General features: G+C 38.1%; 1 protein-coding gene across 33 annotated transcripts in view; it reads left to right on the top strand.

Annotated features, from left to right (window-relative positions):
- Positions 1 to 23,759, top strand: part of LOC105498451 (SH3GL interacting endocytic adaptor 1) — a 216,421-nt gene that overhangs the window by 177,168 nt on the left and 15,494 nt on the right. For all 33 annotated transcript variants that reach the window (XM_071091756.1, XM_071091752.1, XM_011770582.2 and 30 more), the window contains 3 exons: positions 7,645 to 7,756; positions 17,793 to 17,948; positions 22,625 to 22,757. In XM_071091756.1, coding sequence (XP_070947857.1) covers positions 7,645 to 7,756; positions 17,793 to 17,948; positions 22,625 to 22,757 — 401 coding nt within the window. The remainder of the gene's footprint in view (positions 1 to 7,644; positions 7,757 to 17,792; positions 17,949 to 22,624; positions 22,758 to 23,759) is intronic.

Raw genomic sequence — 23,759 nt, 5'->3', positions numbered from 1 at the left:
CCATCCTAGACTCCTTATTGCAGGCATTTGTTATCTGAATTTGAGCAGGTTACTTAAGCACTCTAGCTTTCCTATAAGAAACAGTTGTTTGAAATAGCACCTACTTGGTGAGATGGTGGTGCAAATTAAGGAAGATAACACACGTGAATTATTGCACAGAGTATGAATACATTACATAATAGATATTACCATTTATTGTTAATTTTGTGAAAATGCCACAATACCCCCAAGGGAGCCACTAGTTTGACATAAATTCATACTAAATGTAAAACTGAAAATACGTTGTCTTCATGAGCTGGCTTTGATGAGAGAAAGTGCTAAACTTCGACATTGCAAAGTGAACGAGATTATATGGAAAATGGAGAAAGTGCACAGGAAGAGGAGACTGGCCTGCCCGAATGCAGGCTTGCTCACTGCACATGATTGGCAGAAGTGCATAGGAGGCACCTTGATTAAACTCAGGAGGCAAACGCTCCTTTATTTATAAAAGAAAACCTTATACTTGTATTCAATTTCTGTACCTGTGCATTTTGCTTTTTTTCTCTTTCCTCTTTTTTTTCTAATTTTTTATTTCTCTTCTAAAAACTCTCTTCCTCTTCTTTAAACACTTACATATACAATCTGTTCTCCTTCCCCACGTTCATTTTTCATTTGTCTTCCCATGAAATGCTTTCATAAATTAAGGACCTCATCTTTTAAAGATGTCAGAAGTCATGCTGCTATTAAGAATTTAAATTATTTTTAGCCTCAGCCTGTCTACATGTGTATATCTGTGTGACCTTGCTTGGTAATGAGAGTCACAGAAAACTGCCTTTCAGAAAACACACAGTCACACACTGGCGATTCTCTGTGCCCTCTTCCGTTCCTCAGAACCCCCTCAAAGCGTGCATGTCAATTACTTCCCAGTACTCTGGAGATGCTTTTCTGTTGGAGGTCCAGAGGCTAATGGCAGCAACTCATCCTTCTGGGGGTACCACAAATACATAATCAGGTTCCTAAGATAACTCTCTCCTGACTTCTATGCTCCTTGAGCCAGGTAGGGAGGATGGTGGCATCCGGAGTCAGGCAGTGCTTGGTTTGCATCACAGTTCTGTTTTGATTGTTTACTTGCCAGGTGACGATGGCAAGGCTATTGAATGACTTGAAACCATTTTCTCATCTGTAAAACAAGGGCAAGAATGGTACTTAGAGCGCTCATAAACTTACCTTATTACCAGGATTAGTAATTAATATAAGTAAAGTCCTTGGAATAGTGGTTGGTATGCAGTAAGAGATAGAAATTTTCATTGCTGCTACAATTACCATTAAGAGAGCCAGAAAACCTAAGATTGAATTTGAGCTTCACCACTTACCAGCAGGGTTACTTTGGGCTAGAGATAATTATACCTAACCTGTGTACACTCCAGGGTACAAAGGACATAAAGCCACGTTAGTGTTTGATTTTTGATGTTATTGAAGGACAGACAAAAAAACCATGTCAATAAATACTGCCTCCAATTGAATTCTTGGTAAATTATTATTAACAACAATAATACAATAATTACAATATTAGACTGTTCTCTAACTTCATACAGTGTTTCATTTGTAGTTAATATTATAATCCTCCTTTATACAATAAACTCCATAGAGGGAAGGATATGCCTCATACATTTCTATGTATCCTTCGGCACCTAGCACAATGTCTAATTATTACAAGAACTCACATTTTAATAAATTAATTATGATTATTCAAATAATCAATTTGTTTATTTGAATAAAATAAACATGCATTCAAACAACTTTATCTCCTATTGACACAAGTATTATTATCAAGCCACTGAAATCAATATAATAGCTACCTATGTGATATGTGAAAAATTAGGCACACATGCACAGATTATATGATAGAATTTTAGTGACGGAAGGAAGCTGAAAGAATTCTGCGCTAACTCCATGCTCAGTGAAGAATTCTATTTGTTTTGTATCTCCCTTTGTTTCTGCCTAGAAACCTACTCAACTTCAAAGAACCAATTCTAATTCAACAACCTCAGTAAAGTTCATCCTGACAAAAATGACAGCAACAAAAACAATAATATTAGTCATATGTTTTCAAGTACATACCATGTTAAGTATTTCACAAATGTTATGCCGTTTGATGTTCACCATGAGCCTTTAACATTGATACTAACTTTATACCATTTTAAAGATGAGGAAACTGATTACAGAGAGACTTAAATACATTGTCCCTCGACATACAGATGGTAAGCCAAAGAGCCAGGATTCACACCGAAGTCTATATGACTCTAGAGTCCAGGTTTCCTTTATTAAATCAACTAATAGCATCTGCTATACCACTCATTTAGTAATTAGTCTTGCAGTGAAATAATCCCATAGTGATGTCACTTGAACCATCATCTTACCTAACCTCTTGTTTGCATACATTATTGTTATTTAGTTTTCCATATGTTTATGTCTTTTTTCCTGAAAGACTACATATTTATGTCCTCACCACTATCTTGTACATGGTAGTGTCTCAGTAAATACGACAGAGCCATCCAAATCTCCAGTGAGGGTATGCTGTTTCCAGGGCAGTTTATTTTTCTGTTAGAAAGTTATTCTTACTGTAAAAATTTTAAATGCCTATAGACGACTTAAAATCATAGGATCTTAAAACAAAGACACTATGCAGTCTATTGCCTTCATTTCATGATGGAGGGAACCTAAGTTTAAGAGATTTCCCCAAGACCACAGAGCTATTAACTTGCAGATCTATAGCCTTGAACTCTGGTCTCCAGAGTCGCTGTCTGTTAATATTATTTCAGTTATTAGAAAACAGTTTCCATGCCCTTCTTAGTCCTCTTAGGCCATAAGGCTTGAATTTCTCATTATCTTGGACACTTTTCTGGTTTTAGCCCTGTTTTCCAATAATGCTACTAAACAAAAACTCTCTGAGGTGCTATGGGGGAATGAAAGCATTCATTTATTACTCATATCATTTTCACTGAGTATAATCTTTATGCAAAATACCTGGTATTCTTGTCAATTAAACATTGATCTGCCTTTTGATTTGGTCATTCTACTTTGTAGGAATACATTACATCTTAAGGAAATTAAAAAAGGAAAACAATACCAATTTAAACAAAGATGGATTTAGATTGCTATCTAGAAGTGGTTCAACATTTGGACAATGTTTGTAGAATAACAAATAGTTGCAGAAAATGATATGTAGACTAAATAGCAATAAAAAATATTGTAAGTGGGAAAAAGTAAAACACAAAATGGCATATCAATTGCAATGTATATGGATGTGAAGAAATTAGGGTTATAAATTTTGTATCCTTAAAGATAAGAAAGTTCTTTGTAAATGTTTGTTGTTTTGTGTGTTTCTCCTTCCCTGACATCACTGATCAGTTCTACAATAAGGACTATAGTGCCCAGAAGTTATCATAGCTAGAGGATGTGTTGTTGGGGGACGTGGGGGGAGGTAGGTAAGGAGAAATGGGTCTTGATCATGCCACAGATGGCCTTGTGTATCATTACACTGAAGAGTGTGGTCTTTGACTTGTGGATATATGTTCCAATTGCCATCTGTGAGCTTTAAAACAAAGCACACAAGCAAACAAAAAGCACTACAACCGTCATTTCTAGTGATGTGTCTCTTACTCGTCCTTTGATATAGCCCAAGCTAGGCAAGAGGTTTAGAACTCAACAATAGAAAATTGATGATCAACTAAAACCTCCAGGTGCTTTTTTTCACGTATTCTTCTACCAAGCAAGTTTTCACCAAACCACAATTGTTTCATTAATTTTAAACCTTGATATATAAGAATTTTACATTTGTTTCTGCTGATATTTTTCTTATAAGTTCCAGTTCAGTACCTCAAAATTATAAGAAAAATTTTAGCTCTTTTAATGAACCTGCCATGATGATCATCATAAAAGTAGCTAATCATTACTGAGTGCTTACTGTGGTTCAAGCGCGATGCTAAATGCTTTGCCTCATTTTATCCTCAGAACAGGCCTACAAAGTGGGTATCATGACATCATCCCTGCCAAAGATCATTTAGATAACAAGTGTCAGAGACAGGACTCAATCCCAGGTATGTCTGATGCTAAATCCCATGCTCTTAGCCACTACAATGTGCCATTTCTGAGCACTTTATTCAGTTTTATCCAAGCCACTAAAGAGCCCAAACTAGGGACCAGTCTCTGAGATAATCCACTAGACAGTTCCTTCGCAATGGATGTATAGCTACTGATTCATGCTCATTGGATACTGTGATTTATCTAATTGTCAATTCGCTTGGCAAGACTATGATCCATACAACTTTTACTATTTTATTCATAAGACTATCCTAGAAGACTATTAAATGCTTTGCAGAATTGAAAAATATTATGATGATGACATTCCCTTTATATACTAGCATCTGCTTCTCTCCTCATTTTTATCTTTTTTCCTAAGAAATCTCCTCATCTACATTATCGTCTCCTTCACTAAACTATGCACCACACTTTGAGCCTTGGTTCCATCAAACTGTAAAATGAAGACAATACTTACTTCATACATTTACATAGCTAGCGTGCTCTAAACTGACGTCCATTGTTTCAAATACTTCAGAGGCCTCCCATCTTCCATTCAGGGTGTTCTAACCCAAGTTCCAGAACCCCAAGAACCTCAGGAAATTTATAATGCTACTTTAAATAATAAATATGATATATATGTGTGTGATTTGCTCTGAAAAGTATTCTTAGATTTGTATTAGATTATCAAAAAGGAATTAGGATTTTAATGGCTATAACGACAAATTTTCCTAAATGTTTATATAAAACTCTTCATGACCTAATTGCTAACTCCCCAAGCCTCATCTGCTTCCACATGTCACCCTTCAATATCCACCACACTCACATACACACACAAACAGTACCACACTTGCTGTGGTTTCTTAAATGTGTCTGCTCAGCTCCACACGTAGATACAAGGTAGACCTCCTTCCTTCTACTCTTTGTAAGATCATTTTCTTCCTCAGACTTCAGCTCCAATATCATCTTAATGAAACCTTCCCTGACCTATACAAGCATCATTAAGTGCTTTCATAGAGCTTTGCTCATTTTTTTAAAGAATTTATCAAATCACTCCATTTGATTGTAGATTTATCTATCCTCCTCACCAAACGCTAAGTTTCAATCACGTAGTAGCAATGACCCTGATAGAGTGGTAACAGTCCAGCCCTCTTACCACTGTGGCCTAGTTTTAACCAACAGTTAGAGAAGCCATTCTTCTCCAGAAACTGGTAGTCGCTCAATAAACATTTGAACTAACAACTAAGAGCAACTAAACTGAACAACACCATTACAAAATAATGGCCTGTGTTTATTGTGCCTTTATTGTTTATAAATGTGCTTAAACCTTACTTTTCTGAGACCCAACCGTGGATAATTCAACACGTATTTAGTGGAAGGCCAATATCATCCAGGCTGGGTTTTAGGGACTGTCAAGGTCTCATTAAAGAAGCTAATGCCATTGTAACTCCCTTTTAAAATGTAGGGCTCCATGGGCAGCAAAGACTTAGCCATGCATACTCCAACTTCAGACTCACCCAGTGAGTCTGTAATTGCCCACTTGGTACATAATTGCGTACTAAGAAGGCAAAATAATAATGTCCTCAGAGTCTAAGCTTTGAACTCATACATACCCCAGTGCCAATCTTAAACTTTATGCATACCAGCTGTGCAGGACTGAACAAGTTGTATAAACTCTTTGAGCCTTGGTTCCATCAAACTGTAAAATGAAGACAGTACTTACTTCATACATTTACATAGGTAATATATATAAAACAGTAAGTGTGCAACAAATAATGTTAATGGAGGTAATTAAGATTAGTGACTGTTGATGATGTTGATGATCACAATGCTGCTGCTGATGACATCAGTACATTGAACTGTAACTCATTGAGGGCAAAGACCATGTGTTTTTGAATCCCCAACACCTACCATAATACCTGATACATAGTAGATATTAGATATTAGATAACTGTTTGTTAAATTAATTGTCGGCCGGGCGCGGTGGCTCAAGCCTGTAATCCCAGCACTCTGGGAGGCCGAGGCGGGCGGATCACGAGGTCAGGAGATCGAGACCATCCTGGCTAACACGGTGAAACCCCGTCTCTACTAAAAAAATATAAAAAACTAGCCGGGCGAGGTGGCGGGCGCCTGTAGTCCCAGCTATTCGGGAGGCTGAGGCAGGAGAATGGCGTAAACCCGGGAGGCGGAGCTTGCAGTGAGCTGAGATCCGGCCACTGCACTCCAGCCCGGGCGACAGAGCGAGACTCCGTCTCAAAAAAAAAAAAAAAAAAAAAAAAAAAAATTAATTGTCAATTGCCAAGTCCAAGATATTGAAAGCCAAGAGGAGACAGAAAAGAGGCTAGCATGAACTAGAGTGATCAAGGAAAGCTTTATTGAGGAGGGAGGTGTACGAATGGTAGATTGTTTTCAGACCTGGAGAAGAGGACAAAAGTTATTGAAGGTGAAAGAAAACAAGCCTAACACTAAAGTATATAGTCCATGCTGGGAGTGGGGAGGAGTAAATGCATTTTGTTTGGCAGGAAGGGGAAGCAGTGCGTATGTGACATAATTAAATACTTTATGTAATAATTACCAAAACTTTACTGCTCAATACCATGCCCACAGATCAATAACAAAAACAATAATCTTAAATGTTGATGCTTTCAGAAGCTACAGGTTACAGTAAAATGATACAGAAAAATGTTTCATTTAGAACACTGCATGGTATGGTGGGAAAAACGTGAGTTCCATAGGGAGATACACCTAGGTTTGAATTTTTGTTTTGCCATTTAACTAACTATATTATCTTAGGCAAGTCACTTACATGGAGCTTCCGTTTCCTCTGCTATAAAATGGGAATAATCATACCTATCCCACAAGGCCAATGTGGAATTTGAATGAGATTATTCATGCAAGGCACCCATGTTCGTACAGACATGCCTTGCCCATGTCTGCATGAACACCTGTGTATAGCAGGTGTTCAACAGATATGAGAGCTGGCGTTATTTTTAATAGTGTGAATTAGTGCATTTATGTCTTGTGCTAAGTCAATGTGTATATTTCGGTTGTGTATGTTTTTGGACATGTAAACTTGAGCTTACTTGGTCTGAGAGTAACTGGGCTTTTTGAAATGGAAATAATCCAGGAAAAAAAATGGGTAATGTGATACCACTTGGCTGCTCTTCAAAATGAAGAAATGAAAAAAGTTCTTAGTATGGGCAATTGATTGAACTGAATGCTCAAATAGGAAACTAATAATTGTCTTTATTAACCACCTGCTGTACAAACTGTCATGCAAATACTGCCTTATGTTTTATGCAAAACATTTGAAAACCCCTGTGACTTTGTTCTGCTTGGATTTTCTTTTCTGTGCCAAAATACGTAATTGAATTAATTTCAAGTGTGTTTGTCTGTAAACTAGCCAAATATTTCCTTTTAAATACTTGAGCTCTATGTTGAATATACAGAGTTATGGTTCTTAGAACATTTTTTTAACATTAAGGGGTAGATTTTATTCCTTAATCCTTTAATGGGCTTTTAATTTCACATATACTAAAGTGTCTCTTAATTTCATAATAAATGAAAACTTTTCATTTCATGCAGGTTCTTCCAGGGGACCCAGCCCCCTAACCATGGGAGCCCAGGACACTCTCCCTGTTGCAGCAGCATTTACAGAAACAGTCAATGCCTACTTCAAAGGAGCTGATCCAAGCAAGTAAGCCTGATACTTGGTCCATGCAAAAAATAATTCAGTTAGCAATAGTAGGTGGCACAGCTACAATAGAGGTGAAAATGTCATTAGGAATATGGATTTCATGCTTTTTAAAATGTATCAAGAGAATTTACTCTAGAAACCTTTGATTCCGTTTTGGTTCTAGATAACTTACTCTAGAAACCTAGAAATCTTTGATTCTGCTTTGGTTGCAAGTAACAGAAAACTCTAACCCAGTCTGTCAACAATGAGGAAATTTATTGTCTCACAAGAGTAAAAGTACAGATCATGTCTTTTATTGTCTTAATCTTTCCTGGATGGGAATCACCCACGTATAAATTAAAATGATGGTTCACTGGAATGAGAACATGAAAGAAAAAACACCTTCCCAAAACACTCAAAGTATCACGGGAACAAATTTTCTGTGACCCTTACTAAGTAAGGAAAAACTGGCCAAAAATGAAAGAGAAAGAAAAAAACTATAATCAGAGCAAAGTAAAAATTCTAGGGAGAGTTCACCACCTTCTATTTACATGAGCCTGATTTCACTTATACATGTACATACTGACAATGGACTTGATCTGAATGCATACATTTATATAATTAAATATTTGACCTCTTGCTAAGGAATTCCATAGATAGGATTCAGAAAATCGATGGTTTCCCTCAAATTATATTGTGTATTTTTTGTGTGTGCACATGTGCATTATTCTATAGAAAGGGTCTTTAACATTTATCACTTAACAAAGGGATTTGTAATCCAAAAAAAGATTAAAAGTAATTAGTGATCTACACCGAAAACTAAACAACTAAGTCAGACTTAGTTTCAATAGTGTCATTAATATAATTCCAGGTCTGAATATGATCAATAAAGGGAACGCCTAGGTGAGGAAAGAACTGCTCTTAGTTTTTTTACTTACAAAGACTAGGGCTTGGAAAAACTTAATATCTATGACATAAGAACTGGAGACCAGACATGGTGGCTCACACATGTAATCCCAGCACTTTGGGAGGCTAAGGCAGAAGGATTGCTGAGGCCAAGGGTTCGAGACCACCCCTGGCAACATAGGGAGATCCTGGCTCTGCAAAAAATACAAAAATTGTCTGAGTGTGCTGGTGCACACCTGCAGTCCCAGTTACTTGGAAAGTTGAGGTGGAAGGGTCACTTGAGCCTGGGAGGCAGAGGCAGCAGTGAGCCATGATCACACCACTGCACTCCAGTCTGGGTGACAGAGCAACACCCTGTTTCAGAAAAATAAATACAATTTTAAAAACCGGAGAAGAAAAAGTCAATGTGTATATAGAAATCTAAAACTCGAAATCTAACAATATTATACTGGAAAACTAATATAATTAGTCACTCCACCTTTAAGTGTACTAGCCAGCCGCTAGGATCTATCAACTTCATGTCTCTTTAAACATCTAGGTTTCATTCTATGCCCAGAATATTATAGAGAAACAAACACTGTGGACTCTGGATTTTCCATGTCTTTTCTCTTTCATCCTCAAAACAGAAAGGCCATTTGCCACATCCCTGTATCAATAGAAATTACAAGCTACCTCTTATAGAGCATACGTCTGAACTGTTAAAGCAAGTAGACACCATGAGCGTTAGCTGTAGATATGCTTTATTCATACATATTTGTTCTGTAGAATCTTCTTTGGATAAAGGATTTGCATAATTTTCTGTTATTCCAGTTCTAAGAAATACTTACCACTGACTACTGACCATACCTTAGAAAATCAGGTTGGCCTGAATTGAGAAAAGCAGACAGAAACACCCTTCTATGTTTTTATTTATTTTTTGAGATGGAGTCTCACTTTGTCACCGAGGCTGAAACACAATGGCACAATCACAGCTCACTGCAGCCTCAACCTCCCAGTCTCAGGCAATTCTCCCACTTCAACCTTCTGAGTAGCTGGGACTATAGGCACACGCCACCACACCTGGCTAATTTTTGTATTTTTTGTAGAGACAGGGTTTGTCATGTTGCCCAGGCTGGTCTTGAACTCCAGGGCTCAAACGATCTGCCCACCTTGGCCTCCCAAAGAGCTAGGATTACAGGTGTGAGCCACTGTGCCTGGCCAGAAATGCCCTTTTTAAAAATTAGAGTAGTCAGGAGTGTGGAGTGAAAGTGTATACCTAAGTGAAAACCACTGGGGATCCACAAGAATGAATTCATCTTTGTCTGCTTCCTAATTGGCTTTCATTCGTTCATCCACTAATTTATTCAGGGAGACCTAATTGGTCTCCCTTCTTCCACTTTTGCACCCCTACAAAGTCTCAACATACATGTCACTCTTCTGCTCAAAATCCTCCTATCTTGTTCAAAGTAAAAACAAAATGCTTCATAATACTCTTACGAGACCCTCCATGATCTGCCCTTGGAGACTCCCCCAGCCTCACCCCAGTGGCTGTTTCTCTGATCCCATCTCCATCACTCCTTTCCTTATCCCTGACCATGCCTCCAACCCTCACCTCCATATTCACTCCAGTCTAGCCACATGGCCTCCTGGCGTCTCTCTTCCATCACCCCAACCCATCCGCACCTCAGGAGTTTTCATTTGCTGCACTTTCTGCCTTCAGATGCTTTCTCTCCTAGGTTCTTCTCCTAGGTTCTGAGTGACTTGTCCCCTCATTCCCTTCATGATTCTTCAGTAAATTTATCAAAGAGACCTTCCCTGTCCATTCTGTATAAAATAATAGCAGAGCTCCCCACCCCGTCAACATTTTCTTCCTCTTTACCTCACATTCTCTGTCTCCATAGCCCTTCTCTCTTAACATCTTTTTTGTTGTTGTTGTCCATTATTTGTCTTCTTCCTTACTAGAATGTAAACATGAGAGCTGGATTTTGCCTGTTTGGTTCACTGTTGTGTCCTCAGCTAAACAGGACAAGGCATATTTGCTGAACAAGTTAAATTGAATTACTCTCCTAACATTTACAAAATGGCTACTATGTACCTGCCATTGTGCTAGACAGGAGACATATTGGTAATAAAGACAGCTCATATGCAAAATAGGACTTGTGCATAAATATAATAAAAAGTGCACCATAGAACACATGTAACTATGGTGCAATGGGAGTCAAGAAGCCCTTAATAACATATTTCTTAATTCCAGTAAATGGTATAGCAGCCTATCCCCTGTCAGCCTGTCACAATATAAGCCAGAGTTTTCACCCTGGTTCAGTTTCCCAATACACTATGACAGGTGTGTAGGGTGGTCTGCACCTGTAAGCCTGGTGTCTGCAGCCTTGGCATTCCAATGACATGGCACTTGAGCCAAATTAATATTAGTGACCCTTCTAAATTAACTGAGCCTTTGACTTGTGGATGTATATCTGTTTTCAATTTTATTGCCACAAATAGTTGTAGGATGTCCTGTATGCTGGTAGGTGGGAGATCCAATATATTTCATTAAAATTTTGAAATCAGAAACTTATAAATGAGTAACTTATAAACATAAATGAATCATGAAGTGACACTCATATATTTAATTGCATCTTCAGCACCATGTTAATTGCTCTTCCTTTATTATTCACTTTCAAGGAAACAACTCAAGTTCTATCACCAGGTGGAAATAATGCCAACCAAGGTACCAAAGAGAGAAATGATGCAGCAAAGGCATTTGGATTTGATTTTGTCTATAGTTCCCTGTCATCCTGCATCAAAGCCATTTGTTCTCAGACCATCCACTGGGAACAGAAATCTACTATCTTAATTATTATATACTATGATATGTAACCCATTTAAATATAGTTATACTCTAAATATTCGGAGCACCTGTAACAGGTATTCTGACATGTAAGACTTTCTCAGTAGCTCACTGGCAGCGAATTCCTTGACCTTTGCTATTGATTGGGGAAACACATCTCCCACTGTTAGTTTCTATTTAAAGAACCTTGGTGCTTAAAAATAAGGGTCAGAGATTAACTCTCTAATTCCCTGGAAAAGCTTAGGTTTCTCAGCTGTCTCTTATCCTTCTTTTATCGTCACATTTTAATTATTTATTCAGTATATGTCTTCCTGTTTAAACTAGAGGTTTGCACAAGGACCATTTGTCCAATTTGTCACTGCCAATTCTAGCACATTACATTGTGCCTGGTTTATTGTGTAGGCACCCTATACATAAATATGTAAATGTATAAATTTATATTTTAAACACTGAGTTCTTACTCTGAGTTCTGCGTTATGCACCATTGCCTTCCCAGAACCTATGACACAGAACTTGCCTTCACAATAGTAAATAAGATGTGCACAAAACTGCAACGCAGTTTTCTAGAAAAAGATTTGTACCCACTCCAAGCAAACCCAGAGAAAGGAAAAACCAAGGAAGGCTAAATGGAAAGGATATTAAGAAATGTTTTGGAAAGGCCTTCTTTTGAACTTAGTCTCATAATATGAAAAGCAGTACATAAGCCAAAGAAAGGGAATTGTAAAGAAAAGAAGAGAAGCTACATCTACAAAGATGTACACTGAGAAAGAGATCTGGGAGTTTAGTGAGCAGTACATATAAATCACATTTTATGAGAGAGATGCATCTCTGATGACCTCACACATTCCCTGAACAAAACTGGCCAGTGTTTCTGTGACCAGCGAATGGGTGCTGCCCATGGCACTAGGGAAAATCCAGTGTATAAGTCACTTGGCTGGTTGACTTTGAAGTTTTGCCATTTTTTGACAAATATTTCATTTATGAGGATTCACATGATTTCTTATTTTATTCATGAAGTAAGCATCTATTCATATTTCCATCTCACATTATTTCCACATCCAAACTCACATGAAATGTAGCCACCTTGCATACTGGTAGGAACAATCCTTAAGTTAAAAATAAAATTATTTAGTGAGTATAGAAAATATTCCATTTGTTTATAGAACATTTCAGGTCAATTTAGACACTGGATGGGTTATTAAGTCAGCAAAAGTTCTGGCTCTGACAATTGTGATGCCGAAACGTAATTGAGGCTTCAGTACTTCTTACACAGCGCTACGTGGACTACCTCTCCCACCTTCTACCCGACACTAAGCCCTTTGAAAGCAGAGGCTATTTTGCTCATTTTTAAATTAACACCCCACTGGAAAAAATAATAATAACAACTTGCATAGTTAGGAGTGAATAGGCAGATGCCTGTCATAAATGCCACCTCCTCCCCTGTCTGACTTGCTTTCAAAACAGAAACTTTATCTCCTACCAAGACACCGTTTAGATCTCATTTTGAGCAACCTGGAAAGAAAACTAAGAAAATTCCCTACCAGTTAAAAAACAATTGAGCCACCACTGCTAATAACAATATACTGAGTGATGGTAGGTGCTGAAATCTAATTTTATAAGTGCTCTAATAGTTTTCTAATAGCTGCCAAACAATATTCTCCATGTCTACATATGGACAAATATCAAGAGTAGACTCAGCTTGAGGGGAAGTCAAGGCTCAGAACCAATTTGGCACTAGTATACAAACAGGGTTAATGGATCTAAAAGGTAGAGAAGGAAGGCAGCAGCTTGCTCCCAAACTGGGAGGTCAGCAGTGTTCTCCAGGAAAGATGGAGATGCAGACTTCCAGAAACCAAAAATCTCATTCAGAGCACTACAAAGTTATGGATTTAACACCTGAGTGAGGGAGGCTCACATGGCATCTTTAAGAAGCTCATCTGCTCCCCGTCTCTGCCCCAAACCCAGCCTTAAACATACAAGGCTATAGCAGTTCCTCATTTAAGCTATTTTGAATGTATGCCAGAGAGCTCCTCACCTGAACCAGGTGTGTTTCATCAATTAGAGTTACACAATATACAAGGTGACTATGGGACAATGTGGAGACCCCATGCTACAATGTGAGCAAAGTTTTCATTTATTAACCTCAATTTCCCTAGAAAGTACATACCTGAACTTAGAGGTGAAGTACTATAAGAGTCAACTGTGGAGACATTGGAGGAAATCATAAAGAAGCTCACTCACTTTAAGTATTTACTGTTTCCCAAAGAAGAATGAGCTTCGTGAAATTTCTGCTTTAGCCAAGGTAGAATAACAGACCAGTTTACCCTTCTACCTCAAACAGCTTAAAAATGAGCAAAATATATAAAACAATGACTTGCAAGACACTGGACCTCAGGCGAAGGCAGTGATCCCTAAGAGAGGAGTTGCGCCCTATGATTGCTCCAGCTTACTTCTTTGAGAGTTTTCAGGCCTAGCATAAGGAGAGCCCAGCTGACTTCCAGCTGCTCATGGGGAGGTGTTTCACTGAGGCATTCTACTACAAAACTGGCCGAGGGAAGTGCCAGGGGAAGCTAAGGTCGGTGGGTGCTGCCGCCACCATGCACTGCAGAAGATGGCAGTGGAGAAAGCATGAACATGGCAGAAGGCTGGAAAAGAATCCATCTGCATTGCAAGATCTGAGCATTGTGGCAGCCCAGCCAGTTGTATTCCATAAGTCAGATGACAGGGAAGCTGTCTGTGCTACCAGGCACTGGCAGAGCTAAATGACTTGCAAAACGCACACTCTGGGGACACTACATGCACTGCAGGAACCACACACAACCTCTTGCTCTGCAACAGCCTGGCACTACATAAGCCTTGTGCATTGGCAAGAGCAAGCATTTGCAAGCAGGCTGGAAGGGAGAAGGAAAACCCCTTTCTCCTGCAGTGTCTCTCTAGCGCCCTCTACTGACAAAACTAAGCATGGTTCCTGCAGGCAAAGAGAAAACATAACAAAAGGTCCATTAATTTTCTCAGCGCAGTTAGTAAAGGGTGAATTGGAACGGAGAGGCAATGAATTGATTTTATTTAGACATTGACGCAGTGATTATAAATCTCATGTGGAAATTCAAAGGGCCTACCATAGCCCAAACAACTATGAAAAGGAACAAAGTTAGAGAACATCACTTGATTTCATAAGTATTTTAAAGCTAGTGTAATCAAGACAGTGCGATATTGGCTTAAAAAATAGACCAAATAGATCTATAGAACAGAATGAATCGTGAATCCAGAAATAGACTCACACAGATAAGGACAATTAGATTTCAACAAAATTTTCAAAGTAATTCGGTGGAGAAAGGACAGTCTTCTCAGAAAATGGTTTTAATCTTCTCTGAAGAAAAAAATATTCTTCAGAAAATGGCTGAAACAACTGGATATTTATATCCACAGACACACAAAATGAACTGAGATCCATACTTGACATTATATACATTGTAAGACTCAAATAGGTGAAAATGGGTAATGAAGCTAAATGTAAAATCAAAGATTTTTTTTAAACTTCTAGAAGAAAATATAAGTGAGCCAGTTGCAGTGGCTCATGCCTGTAATTCCAGCACTTTGGGAGGCCAAGGTAGGAGGATTGCTTGAGGCCAGGAGTTTGAGGCTGCAGTGAGCTATGCTTGCACCCTGCACTCTAGTCTGGGTGACAGAGAAAGACCTTGTCTCAGAAAGGAAAAAGAAAATATAAATGAAATTTTCGTGACCTTGGGTTTGGCAAAGACTTCTTAAATAAGACATCAAAAGAATGACTGGATTAGATATAACCCATAAAAGAATAAATTGATGAATTAGAAACTTCTGCTCTTCAAATGTGTTTTTAAGAGAAAGAAAAAACAAAACAAGCCACAGACTGGGCTGCAAATTATATATCTGACAACTGAAATGCCCAGAATGTGTAAAGAAACCTTAACATTCAATAAGAGAACAAACAACTCTATTTAAAAACTTGGCAGACAGTTTAAGCAGACACTTTGCCAAAGAAGATAACTGATGGCAAGCACATAAAAGATGCTTATGATCCTTAACCATTATGCAAATGCAAATTAAAACAACAAGAAGATACCACTACTCATCTATGAGAATGGCTAAGATTTAAATTCTCAATTCTACCAAGTGTTGGTGAGAGTGTGGAATAACTAAAACCCTCATGCACAGCTGTATTTTCCACTTTAGAAAACAGAGCTAAATGACTTGCAAAACTCACACTCTGGGGACACTACATGCACTGCAGGAACCACACACAACCTCTTGCTCTGCAACAGCCTGGCACTACATAAGCCTTGTGCATTGCAAGAGCGTGCATTTGCAAGCACGCTGGAAGGGAGAAGGAAAACCCCTTTCTCCTGCAGTGTCTCTCTAGCGCCCTCTACTGACAAAACTAAGCATGGTTCCTGCAGGCAAAGAGAAAATATAACAAAAGTCCATTAATTTTCTCAGCGCAGTTAGTAAAGGGTGAATTGGAACGCAGAGGCAATGAACTTGAGAGCCCACACCTGTTGTGTGAGCTAGTGACTCTCCTCCTATGTACTGACAAAGAGAAATGACAGGGTATATTCATACTCATACCTGTACACATGTATCCATTGCACCTTTATTTGTAATTGGCAAAAACTGGAAAGAACCCAAATGTTCTTCAGTAGGTGAACGTATTTTTTAAAACTGTGGTATATCCATACACTACACAGCCACGAAACGAAATGAACTATTAGTGCACACAACTACATGGACAAATCTCAAAATAATTATGTGGAGTGAAAGAAACAAAAAATCACACACCTTACAATTCTGTTATATAAAATTCTAGAAATTGCAAAAGAAGGTATAGTGACCGGAAGCATATTAACTCTTGCCTAGGGACAGGGAAAGGAAGCAGTGGGAGAGATTACAAAAAGGGATTACAAAAAAGCATAAGGAAGCTTTCAGGGATGATGGAAATGTTCATTTTCTTAATTGTATGATGATTTTACATCATATAATCTCATGGAGTTTTACACTATAAATAAGTTCAGTTTATTATATATCAATTATATCTTCATAAAGTCTTTTTTTAAAAAACAAAGAATTATTTTTCCTTCCACACTATCATCCCATTGTGTTAACTTATCTGACTGATTTTACAATTTTTACCAAATAGACAAATTAATGGAACGAAGAACTAGTTACATGCAGGCAAAAACTTTACCTCATGAGTACATAAAAGAACATGCTAAAGGCATTACTCATGTTACTCGAAGAACTAGGACAAGTCCCAAGAAATAATGTGATGACATTGTACAGTTTACTATCTTGAAATATGCTGCCAAAGATTCAGAAATCAAAGTGAGGGAGAACCACCAGAGCAGAGGATTCTATTCATGAGGCGAAGCTATAGACTTCTACAGAAAGAGAAAAGCCGTGCTTTTCTTCTTACATTTCAAAACATATAAAACAAAATAGTCACTTTGTAAAATAAGTGTTGACCATTTAGTTCTCAGATAAGTTAGAAATGATACACTGCTGGTGAGAGTGTAAATTAATTCAACCATAGTAGAAAGTAGTGTGGTGATTCCTCAAAGGGCTAAAAACAGAACTACCCTTCGACCCAAAGATCCTATTACTGGTTATATTCCCAAAGAAATATAAATCATTCTATCATCAAGACACATGCATTGGTATGTTCATTGCAGAACTATTCACAATAGCTAAGACACAGAATCAACCTAAATGGCCACCAGTGGTAGACTAGATAAAGAAAATGTGTTATATGTACACCATGGAACACTACACAGCCATAAAAAAGAATGAGATCATGTCCTTTGCAGGAACATGGATGGAACTGAAGGCCATTATCCTTCCCAAACCAACACAGGAACAGAAAAACGAACACCTCATGTTCTTACTTATAAGTGGGAGCTAAATAATGAGAACACGTGGACAGAAAGAGGGGAACGACAGAAACTGGGGCCTGCTTGAGGGAGGAGGCTGGGAAAAGAGAAAGGTTCGCAAAAAAAAAAAACCTGGCAAGTACTATGCTTAGCACCCAGGTGACAAAATAATCTGTACACCAAATCCCCAAGTCATGTGTTTACCTATATAACAAACCTGCACATGTACCCCTGAACCTAAAATGGAAGTTAAAGTATTTTTTAATGGAATTGTAAGAAAATACCTTTTATCTGTTCTGCACCTCTTCTGCTGTTTAACATTGCCTCATAAATTGTTTTTCACAGCTGTTTTGATTCAGTTTGATTCAGTGTATTGACATCGGTTTTCTCTCTCTTTCCTCTCTGTGTTTTGATATGCCAGATGTATCGTTAAGATTACTGGAGAAATGGTGTTGTCATTTCCTGCTGGCATCACCAGACACTTTGCCAACAACCCATCCCCAGCTGCTCTGACTTTTCGGGTGGTAAATTTCAGCAGGTTAGAACACGTCCTGCCAAATCCCCAACTTCTCTGCTGGTAAATATGATTTTGCATACATTTTTCAGAGATATATGTGGCTTAGTACTTTGTACTTAGATGAGGGATATATCTTAGCAAGAGAGTCGCACTATAGTGAAATTACCACCACTCAGATATATTTGTAGATTCAAACATGGAATCTACCAGCTATCAAAATTTGTTGTGGGTGATTGTGTATGTGTGTGACTGCATATGCATATACATGTTTTAATGGCCGACTATCTCAAGTGGTTAGAGAGACAGAGTAAGAACATCTGTATCAGCAACAGTTTATTCATTGTCTGTTTTACTCATTATCAACAGACAGTGGATGACAATGGCGGGAAATGAGCCAAATAACAAGAATAAAATCCTTTCATTGTATGAGCATCTTTTTATTTTTATTTTATTTCATTTTATTTTATTTTTGAGATGGAGTCTCACTCTGTTGCCTAGGCTGGAGTGCAGTGGCACCATCTCAGCTCACTGCAACCTCAGCCTCCTTGGTTCAAGTGGTTCTCCTGCCTCAGCCTCCCAAGTAGCTGAGATTACAGGTGCCCACCACCACGCCTGGCTAATTTTTGTATTTTTAGTAGAGATGGGGTTTCGCCATGTTGGCCAGGCTGGTCTCAAACTCCTGACCTCAAGTGATCTGCCCGCCTCAGCCTCCCAAAGTGCTAGGATTGCAGCCTTGAGCCACCGCGCCTGGCTTTCTCTTTAAATCAATTGTGTGTGTAGGTGTGATTGTGCATGTGCAGATGCATAATAAAGACATCAAATACAGGTTTAATATTTAATACAATGTCATTATAATGATCATTGCTTTGATGGAACTTTACATGTATGACATAAAATAAACTTATGCAAATCTGTTTATATAAATATAATTTTCACATTTTCTAGCTATTAAACCTGAATTTGATGTCTTTATTATGCATATGCACAGTCACACAAACCCACATGCATGCATGCTATTAAAATGGTCAATTATACAAGTTAATTATTTGCAGTGAATGAGCCGAAAGGAGTCTTCCTGACAGCTTCTCCATCATGAAGTCCTGATGGTCATCTACAACGCTCTGTCTGAAGTGGCCACTTTTCTCTTTACTGCCACCTCCCTTGTGCAAGTGACCACTGTCTTTTCCCCGTAGCACTGCAATTGCCTTCTTCTCTCCCTGAATCCAATCTTGCCCGTCTCCAGTACATTTTAACAGCCAGGTGGTCTTTTATGAGTAAATCAGGTCATCTTCGTTCACAACTCCCTGGTGGCTTCGTATTACCCTTGTCCCAGAATCTAAACGTGTTACCATTGCCTTTGAGGCCTTGAGTTATTTACCTTGTCTGCCTCTCCGTTCTCATCTCCCACCATCCTGCCTCAGAATCCTTTTAGCTCCAGCAAGACCTGTCAATCTCAGAAACAGGCTGAGTCCTTTCCCACAACACGGCTTTTAGTACGTTTCCTCTGCCTGGAATACTATTTCAACCTTCTTCACCTGACTCCAACTCATCCTTTAGTCTCAGCTCTACTCTGCCTCTGACACTATCCCATTCTCCTCCCCAGACCCCCACCAACCAGCCCTAAACTAGTAGCTTGGTGCAAAAGTAATTGCAGTTTCTACCATTACTTTTAAATGACAAAAATCACAATTACTTTTGCGCCAACCTAATAAATTCTGTCCTCTTGTTATTCTCTCTAAAGGTACCCTGTTCTTTTCCTTTGTGGCACTTACTACAGTTAATAATGACATATCTATTTGTGTTTCTTCATTCATCCATCTGCCATACAAGACTGTGCAAACCATGAGGGAATGGAAAAAGTCTCTTAATTCAAATTCTTGCTTCAGTTTCCCTCCGTGTTTTGATTGCGCACGTTGAGCCAGTTTATTTTTCAAGGTTCTTCCATCGGAAATTAGGAATTATGTGCCAATATCTTGCCAGTTTGTTTGTAAATATGACTGGTGTCATAGTTACAGCTTTTGTTGCATTTTTAGGCAGTTATGTTGCCAAGTTCTTACGCATATGTGCAAAGGTTGTATACATGTATTAACATATTGGTCTTATATATAGAATCAAATATCACTCAAAAGGGTTTTGCTTACCAAAATATTATATAGACCCTTAAATTATTATTTGCAAAAGTAAAAAAAAGAAAGAAAGAAAATATATCACATTAATTTGGATCTTATGAACTCTAAATATTTAATCACTATAACAGGGCTGTGATGAGTGACCCTTTAGTCATCTATAGACTCTTTAGTTTTGTTATGCAGTGCCACTCCACTACCTCGACCACCACAACCATCCCCAGTTTTTAAAAAGGTGTTGTTGACCAGGCATCATTCTAGATTGCAGTCCCAGCCTTTAGTGTCTATCACCAGCCAATTGTTTCCTTAATGTTTACTGAAGAAGACTTCATATGTGACCATGGCCCCTGGACATTTTGGTTTGCAATCCCTATGACAGGGGTCAAATTGAAGATTACGTCTACATTTTTCTTTTGAAAAAAGTTTTGCTTGTAAAACATATGCGGGAACAAATGTCAAGTCAAATACGAGACTGAAGAATGCTCAAGAAGCCTTGAGCATTTAAGAATTCCATCCCTGTGTAAGCATTTGATTGGCAAAGCTTTCTTGGATATTTTTTAAAGCAGGTTCTCTAAGAAATTATCACAGACCTACGACAACTTATTTTGCTATTAAACTCAGCAAATGTATTTCTTTTTTTTTTTTTTTTTTTTTTTTTTTTTTTTTTTTTTTTTTTTTTTTGAGACGGAGTCTCGCTCTGTCGCCCAGGCTGGAGTGCAGTGGCCAGATCTCAGCTCACTGCAAGCTCCGCCTCCTGGGCTCACGCCATTCTCCTGCCTCAGCCTCCTGAGTAGCTGGGACTACAGGCGCCCGCCACCTCGCCCGGCTAGTTTTTTGTATTTTTTAGTAGAGATGGGGTTTCACCGTGTTAGCCAGGATGGTCTCGATCTCCTGACCTCGTGATCCACCCATCTCGGCCTCCCAAAGTGCTGGGATTACAGGCTTGAGCCACCGCGCCCGGCCAACTCAGCAAATGTATTTCTTTAAAATTGTTTTATGTAACTGAGGATTTCCCAATTATTCAAATCTACTTAGTACAAATTAATGATATGATGCTAGATATTAATTCTGAACCTCTGTTTTGGCATAGTGGGAAAGTGTACAACTGATATGGGCTGGAATCTGGCTCTGTTTCTTATTAGCTGCATGACCTTAAGCAAATTATTTAATTTCACTGACCCTCTGTTACTCTTACCTCCTGCCCTCTTGTGTAGCAACAGCTCGGAGAGCTTGGGTAACTTAGATGCTTTTCAATTAAAACACTCAGATAGCCCTTATCAGCATCCCTAGCTCAGCCGACAAGGGGCAAAGTCTTCAGGACAACATGTGTTTTCCACCCCCTTCCTCCATTTCCAGGGCCAAAGAGCTTTACCTCGTCCTCAATAACCTTATATCCAGGGACAGCAAAACCACACTGGTCACACTGAGACTTGGCCACCCTTTCCTAACAGATCAGTGACAGTTTTAAGGCCCTGGTGTTTTTTACTCAGCTTTCTTGATTTATAGGAGTTCTGGAGACTGAATCATAGCAACTTGCTTTTGACCTGTCTTTTCAGTTTTTCACTGTATCAGCCTTCTCTCTTCTCAACCCCGAATTTTCTCTTTTTATAACAAGTTTGCTCATCTTTAGAAACAAAGACAATAATTCTTCCTTTGTAGGGTAGATTTTAATGAAATAGTTTATAATGCCTAGCATATAATAGGTGCTCAAGAAATTATAACTACTGTTATTGTACTATATAGGATATTCTGAAAGTGAAATGTCAGCAAATGTGTGTGACAAGTAACTGAATCACTTGTGGCTTTAGCTTCCTCATTATATGGGAAATGAGTTATATGTTTGTACACTCTTGCCTGATTCTTTTTATCACTGAGATGAGCATTTGCAAGATAGATTGGGTAAGTGGTCTGTATACAGGCCTCTGAGCAAAGCTAAGACTCTCATAGGGATATAAAACTTCTTAGCTTGTAAAGATTCTGCTCTTCTTCTGTATTATAACTACAATGATTGTCATTTAAACTCCAGGATCGTCTTATAAGTGAAGTGAAATCTTTGATGATTTAAATGCTCATGGATGAAATATTATGAATGCTGAAAAGGTAGCATGGTAATTTTAGTATCACTGTTTTCTGCTTAGTTGGTGATAAAGGCCATGTTTACATTTGGTCAAATATTTCGCTAGATAATTTCTGAGAAACTACTGGTCAAAGTAATTCAAAAGTAAATAAATGTATTCAGTTCCTTAATTGCATTAACTGACTAATTTAGACAAAACTGGTGCAGTAGAAAGGGCTATTAAGTTTGAGTTAATAAATAATTCACTCTTGAAAGCACCCAATTATCGCTGCAATTAGTTAATATTACTGAGCACTCACTGAGACTGATAGCAACACAGTAGCTCCTCCCTGTGGATATTAATCTACCAACACAAGAGCACTCAGAACTGTATTTGTACGAAAACCACACCACTGTTAATAGATTCATAATAATCTCTACAAATTGTCAAAAGATGGCTCTACATATCAGAAGACAATTTGCTAAGATGCTTCTTGTAGGGTTTGTATTTGTTTTAAGATGCTACTCAATCATTTTTCTTCCCAAATGAACAGTGATAATACACAAAATGATGCCAATACCAAGGAATTCTGGGTAAACATGCCAAATTTGATGACTCACCTAAAGAAAGTGTCTGAACAAAAACCCCAGGCTACATATTATAACGTTGACATGCTCAAATATCAGGTAAGCCTATTTACATGGTCAGTATCTCTTTCACATGACATACTTGTTGTCTAAAGTACCTGTTATTGAATAAAAATAACCAAAGTAATGCTTCTTTTAACATTATTTAAAAGCTATAACTCATTTTTCTAAATGGAAACTTTAAAAGACAACTTGGGGACTACTGACAAAAATATTCATACATGTTCTTATTAGTTTAAGCTTACAAGTAAAACATTTTATCACAAAATTAGAGAAATGTGCCACAAAAAATGAAGTCGCAGAACATTATACTAATTAAGATTATAAGTTTATATTGATAAACAAGATGATTATAATTTTGTTAAGAACATTACTATACTACAACCTCTTATTTTAAATGATTCAATGTAAACAATCTGCTTTCGTTTTTCTAGTAAGATAGTCCTATGAAAGAATTCTAATAAAATCTAACGTTAAGAAATAGTTCAATAATAAAGCAATGTTTGATACATACAATATATGAGAACTTTCTTTTTGTGTCTAGGATTGACCTTACCTCAAATTATTATTCATACCGGGATCCTGATAGTGCCTGAGTCTCTCATTGATTCCCAGCCACTTGACTGACTGGATTTTTTTTTCTTTTTTTTTTTTGAGACAGAGTCTCACCCTGTCACACAGGCTGGAGTGCAGTGGCACAATCTCGGCTCACTGCAACATCCACCTCCCGTGGTCAAGCGATTCTCCTGCCTCAGCCTCCTGAGTAGCTAGGATTACAGGCGTGCAGCAGCACGCCCTGCTAATTTTTTATATTTTTAGTAGAGACAGGGTTTCACCATGTTGGCTATGCTGGTCTGGAACTCCTGACCTCAGGTGATCCACCAGCATCAGCCTCCCAAAGTGCTGAGATTACAGGCGTGAGCCACAACACCAGCTGACTGCCTAGATTTTTTTAAACCTTTTTATTTTTTAATTGACAGGTACAATTGTATATCTGTATTAGGTACAACGTGATATTTTGAATATATGTGTTGTGGAATG

Source organism: Macaca nemestrina, chromosome 1, assembly GCF_043159975.1.
Source record: "Macaca nemestrina isolate mMacNem1 chromosome 1, mMacNem.hap1, whole genome shotgun sequence".
NCBI classification, from domain to species: domain Eukaryota; kingdom Metazoa; phylum Chordata; class Mammalia; order Primates; family Cercopithecidae; genus Macaca; species Macaca nemestrina.
Note: the sequence above shows the minus strand (reverse complement) of the source record. Positions and strands in the feature narration are given on the sequence as shown.